We start from the raw sequence: 6,233 nt of genomic DNA on the forward strand, positions 1-6,233 counted from the left end.
TTGGGGAAGTATAAAAGGAGTGGAAGAAGCGGAAGGAAGGGGAAAGAAAAACGGACGGTGGCGATAGAAAGGCAGAGTCTGATCTCCATCGTCTCCTCACTCCTCTGTTCTCCAGCGTCCATTTCCCGCGCCAATCACAAATCACATCACATCACTCAGGTACCAACACCTCACCACCACTTCCCCCTTCTTTTTCTTTTCCATTACTTTTTTATTTTCTTCCCTCTCTCTCACTATCCCACTCTAGGGTTTTCCCTTCCCCCAATTTCACCATGTTTTTCCACCGCCTCCCATTAGGGTTCCGGCGACCATGGCCGATGCTCCCGCGAGTCCAGGCGGCGGCGGTAGCCACGAGAGCGGCGACCACAGTCCCCGCTCCAATTTCCGCGAGCAGGACCGCTTCCTACCCATCGCCAACATCAGCCGTATCATGAAGAAAGCGCTTCCCGCCAACGGCAAAATCGCCAAAGACGCCAAGGAAACCGTGCAGGAATGCGTTTCCGAATTTATCAGCTTCATCACCAGCGAGTACGCTGCTTCTTCGTTTCTCACTCGCGCTTTTACTTTTTTATTCTTTGAATTTACTTAAGTGATGAATCAATGGCTGAATCGAGCTAATGTTTCTCAGAGCTAGCGATAAGTGCCAGAGAGAGAAGAGAAAGACCATTAACGGCGACGATTTACTTTGGGCTATGGCCACTTTAGGTTTCGAGGAATATGTTGATCCGCTCAAGATTTACCTCGCCTCTTACAGAGAGGTAATTTTAGTTTACATTTATTTACTTATGTTTACCTTTTTGTTTTCAGTTACTCAATTAGTCTCGACCGACAAACCTGTAATATGTATACATTGTTCGTGGGTTGATGCTTAATTGATTATAGTACATCATACTGTTCTAGATTCTTGGGTTTAACACTGTTTTTCACTGATGTTTTTGTCTTTTTTGGTTTCTCGTGGCCGATTGTGAATGCCGCAGATTGAGGTAATTTTAATCTTTGTTAAATAGTTATTGCGCTTGGTCATTTTCTTTTCCATTTTGTGTGTGTGTGTATACATTATTTTATTTATTTATGAGCTTGCTTTGAACCAGGGTGATTCAAAAGGTTCGGCCAAGGGTGGAGAGTCATCTTCTAAGCGAGATGTTTATCCCAATCCTAATGTCCAGGTGGAGAATGTAAATACATGCACTACTACTGGTTGTGTTGCTGGAAATATTCTTTGAATACATAATGACATTGGCATCTGATGTTGGATTGTTTTGTTGTGGAATTGACAGCTTGCTCATCAAGGTTCTTTCTCACAAGGTGTTAACTATACGAATTCTCAGGTGATTGATTACTCTCTTATGCAATGTATCCCCTTTTTTTCCTGAGCTTGGGGCGTAGCATTGATAATGAAGATGGCGATATTTCTGTTTAATCTGCCATGAGTGCAATGTTAGAATCAGATGTTGATTCTTCATTCACAAGAACTACTATTTATATTCCCTTTTCCTCCCAAAAGCTTTGTTATTTGGAGCTCAATTTAATAAGTTTCTCATTATGGTTGCTCTAGTACCATTTCGGATTTGCCTTTTGGAAATTTGAAGAAGTGTAGCTAAAGAGGGGTCCCACTTAATGGCTGATAACTTGATTATGAATTAGTTACATGAGGTTCTGTTCAGTTATCTGTTTCTCTCCTTTCTCGACTCTCTAATCCTTTTGATTTATAGGTTGTTCAATCCAATTTGTGGTCTATCTTAGAATACTTTTTTTTCTTGCTTTGAACATGAAAACGTAAAATTTTGGACATCGGAAACTAGTCTTGTTAGAATTTTCCCGCCTATAGGAAATTGTACCCCTGCTAATTATTGAATACATTAAAGCTGTTAAGGCCCTGTAGTATTTGAAATTTTGTTTGCAAATTTTGCATTGGGATTGAATTAGGTCTTTTGGGGTCTTGTATTGGTGATGGGCTGGTTGGTTTCTTTAGTGATTTCCCATCCCAAGGTAGGGTGGTAGTTTCACTATGCTTTCTTTGATAAAGCATGTACATATTTTCCAAGGTAGTGCTGAAACATTATGCAATTTACCTTGGTTATTACTTATATGAGATTATATGTGTCCTGCTAGTTCATGGTAAAAGTATGTCCTATTTTAAAAAATTCCTGGATGTGAATCGTGGTTGTAGATATATCTTTAACTCAGCAGGAATTTTCAGTTCTTGAAATAAAATATATGAAGGCAAGTTTTGTGCTATTAATAAAGCGTTAATGGTGATTGAATTTTTCTCTAGTTTGTGTAATGTTAACTCAAGCAACATGTTTATGATATTGAATTTGTGTTCTAATTTTCAGCCCCAGGGTCCACCACATATGATAGTTCCCATGCAAGGCCAAGAGTAGACATTGATCTTCCTGAAACATGTGCGATCTGAATGTGGGTGAAGCTTTATATGTACCCCTTGGCATAAAAGGAATGCATTTTGTGTTATTTCGATACTGACATAAGGGGATGTTGGTTCTTGAGACCAGATAATATTTATTAAGGCTTGCATTTATATTTGGAAAAGAATCATTATTCATAAGTTATATTGTAAATTCTGGATCAATGCTTGTTTTATTCCATCGACAAGCGCCCTCGCAAAGACTGAAGTTGTAACTGATTGGAAAGCATAAATTGGTATTATTCTCTCCCTTTCTCATTTATCCATCGCATGATGTTTCTAAGTTTAAAACCCTTTCGTAGTAGATTTAATCGGATCATACTCTGGGTGAGCTTTAGCTTCTCCTATCTACTTTACATGAAACGTATATTTCCACTGACCAAGGAGTTCTTTGTGAGTTGGACGTAAAATTGTGTTGAATCCAAACTCAATAATTTTTGAACTTGAATAAACTAGTTTTAATTTTTGGTGGAAATGAAATTGTCATATTTTATTTATCTTTTCGACAGAAATTGTAAATGTTCACTGGGGTTTGCCGACTACTAGGGATGACATGACAAAGCGGGCCAGGCTGACCTGTTTTGGCCCACCCTGCGTTTTGGCCTGCAAAGTGCAGGTCGGGTTGGCCCGTCCCGTAGTTTAATTTCGGGTTCACTTTTCTGGTTTGTCCTGTCCCATGAGTTGGTCCACAGGCCCGCGAGTTAGTATGCATTTGTGATGAGTGAAATATTTTTTCTTGTATTGAGCAAAATAATTTTTTTTTCATTTTTTCATAATAATTGATATTCATTTTTATCGAAATAATTTCACTTAGTTCAACTAATCAGAGACAAGAAAAATAACAATAAAAATTATAATTAAAATACAATAACAATAGGTCATCTTACAAGACATCTACTTAAAAATGCATAAAAAGATATTTCATATTTAAAAATTAAAATTATTATCTTATATATAATGATTATACATATTATACATAAACATAATAATAGTAATAATAATAAAAAATAAAAAGAATTTAAAGAAACAACATGATCAATGATGTGAAAACTAAAAAAGTGAGAATATATAATTTTATAAATAAATCAGCGGATCGGTTTGTCCCACCTTTAGTCTTTGCAGACTGTGGACCTATGCAGGACGGGTCATTGCAGGCCAGATTTAACATCCTAGCCCTTTTCGCGTTTTTTTTGTGCGACCTCACCTGGCCTGCCCATTCCTGCCGACTACTGCAATTTGTTTTTCTGCTGGATGAAATTGGCTACCTAAATCATGCAATTTGTTTTCTGCTGGACGAAATTGGATGCCTAAATCAAATTAAGTCATTATGAAATGTAGAACACTTAAGTTTAAAATAAAATAAAAAGTCCATTTTAATAGGTTGCATATAAAAGTTGGAAGAACACGGACATGAATTAACGTAAGGGCGAAAGGAAAATGTGTTTTTACATTGGGTAAAAATTTATTGAATGTTAAAATTATACTACTCTAGCATAAGAAAGAAATTATATTAAAATTGGATGATTTTTTGTCAAATTTACTTACTGCTTGTTTAGATTGGGTGGATTATTGTGACTATACTTACTTTAAAAGTATAAAAAAATATTGTAATTATTAAATTGAGGTTCTTGAAATGATATTAAAATCTAATTGGAGTCTGTTTGAGTTAGAAAACATTGATGTAACGGAAAAAAATAGATATGTAAGTGTGTAAAAAAGTATTGTAATTATTAAATTTGATTAAGTTTAGGTTCTTGAAGATGATATTTAAATTTAAATGGATTCTTTTTGAGTTAAAATAATATTTATGTAACGAAGAGAAAAACGTAAATGTGTATAAAAAGAATATTGTAATTATTAAATTTTATTAAATTTAGGTCCTTGAATATGATATTCAAATTATATCAAGGAATACCGAATAATAAATGATAATTCATAGATTAAAAAATTAATAAAGAATGACATATCTAAACCGAGATACATGAGAATAAATTAACTAACAAAATTGAAAATACCAAAAATCAAATTAGTAGACGGGTGTTACAATAAGAAAATATTTATTAAAGGAAAAATAAAATTGGAAATGATAAAAAAAACTCAATTTTGGGACAACAGTTAAGAAATTAAATAGGTATAATTATGTTTTTGATCTTTATTTTCATTCTAAAATCTCAATTTGGTTTCTCTTTTTTTAGAAGTCTTAATTAGGTCCCCAATTTTGTTAAAATGTATCACAAATACCCTTTATGTTAAGTTGTTGTAAATGCTATTTGTGAACAATGATTTGACATGGTTGGACTGTGCTGAAATAGTGATATAAACGTCAAAGTTATTAGTGATGTGGCAGAGAAATAAAATATGATTTAATATTCAAAATTCATTTGTAAAATTAGGGTTTATGTTCAAAAAACAAATTGGAGATTTTGATTGTTTCTCTTATTCGAAGTTTTATTGGGATTATATAGAGGTTGATGGTGATTGCAATGTTAGGTTTAAGTATGTTTTGATTAAGCTCGACATCATTTAAGTATGTTTTGATTGAAATGATAAGATCTCCACTCCTAATGTCGTCGGATTGACATTAGTTTTTTAGGGATTGAAATAGACATATTAAGATAAACTTGTCTAACAAAATACAAGTACATTCCTGATTTTGGGTTGAAATTGTGAGTATCAATTACTATAGTCCTTGAGTTTGCAAAATATTTATCACTTTTGTCTTTTATGTCTCGACCCAAACCATTTTCTCATATTTTGCTACCTTCTTACTCTACTTTTATCTATATCCTCCACTTGCCCAACCAAAACCTTCTTGTTAGCATTCGTCTCGTGCAGACTTTTAATTATTTAAAGACAGTGCTTATCATTGATTCTCTTAAACATCTTCCTATATATTCCTTAGACCATAAGGGAGTTTTGTCAGTCTTGTCAGTCTTCCTATATATTCCTTAAATGAGATAAGGAAGTAACTTTTAACAAACTATTTTGGTTAAAATTTATTAAAGAAACAACTTTTTTAGGTCCTTTTTTTTTCCAAAAAAAAAAAATGAGTCACACCATAATTTTGTAGTTTTCATAAATTTTAACCAATATCTGAGTGTCTTGTTACACTCATCTTAGTAAATTATTACCTGACATTGACCGATATTAAGAAAGAGAAAAAAAATGGAAGAAAATAGTCGTGAATATAATTGATTAAATTGTTGAATAAAATTGAAAGCACATCTCAAGCTGCTTGGATAAGTTTTTTGATGATTTCATTTTTACTAGCGTAGGATGAGAAGGATAGGAGAATCTGTGAGCTATCACTTGAGTTGTACAATGAAAGGAAAAAGTGAAAACAACGTTGTGCTGCATATGAAGAGTAGTTAAATATGATTCTAAATGATTTAGAGAAGCACACTGAACATATTTTTGAAAAAGTTGTTGTTGTAGTACGAAGTATTAGAGAGATTGAGGAGGGAAAATCATATTCTGATGGTGGTAATTAGTGTTATTATAGTTTGTTTCCTCATTGGAGACATCCTAGTTGAGATTATCAAAGAGTCTTCTAGACATTGAAGGCTAACAATATTCTATCGACATTTAGATGCGATTTTGCTTGAAGTAGTGTGTTCTATCATGTACCCTTCAAGTTAAACTTCAGGCACCATATAGTTTACTCAAAAATTCATTCTTTAGTATTTACCATTTCGTGGATTATGCTGGTTCTTAAAGTATAATTCATACATGATTTATTATTCTTTCCCAAAAGTAGTGAGTATAAATTTGCCATTTCATTCTTCCATTTGACTAAAACTATTTCAGT

The 6,233-nt window shown here is 33.5% G+C and overlaps 1 protein-coding gene across 2 annotated transcripts; it reads left to right on the plus strand.

Moving 5' to 3' along the window:
- LOC114189866 (nuclear transcription factor Y subunit B-1-like) lies at positions 1-2,687 on the plus strand. 2 transcript variants are annotated; one of them, XM_085675473.1, is made up of 6 exons: positions 1-159; positions 298-528; positions 629-761; positions 1,089-1,166; positions 1,278-1,328; positions 2,337-2,687. In XM_085675473.1, the coding sequence occupies exons 2-6, from the start codon at positions 311-313 to the stop codon at positions 2,382-2,384; spliced, it is 528 nt and encodes a 175-aa protein (XP_085531599.1). In that variant the 5' UTR covers positions 1-159; positions 298-310; the 3' UTR covers positions 2,385-2,687. The 2 variants fall into 2 exon arrangements, 1 of the variants encoding a protein (XP_085531599.1); XR_014996501.1 differs by having other exon boundaries at positions 2-159; positions 629-983; positions 1,092-1,175.
- The last annotated feature ends 3,546 nt before the right edge of the window (positions 2,688-6,233 follow it).

The sequence above is a fragment of the Vigna unguiculata genome, chromosome 7 (genome assembly GCF_037176805.1).
Source record: "Vigna unguiculata cultivar grain cowpea cultivar isolate G323 ecotype 2 chromosome 7, ASM3717680v1, whole genome shotgun sequence".
NCBI classification, from domain to species: domain Eukaryota; kingdom Viridiplantae; phylum Streptophyta; class Magnoliopsida; order Fabales; family Fabaceae; genus Vigna; species Vigna unguiculata.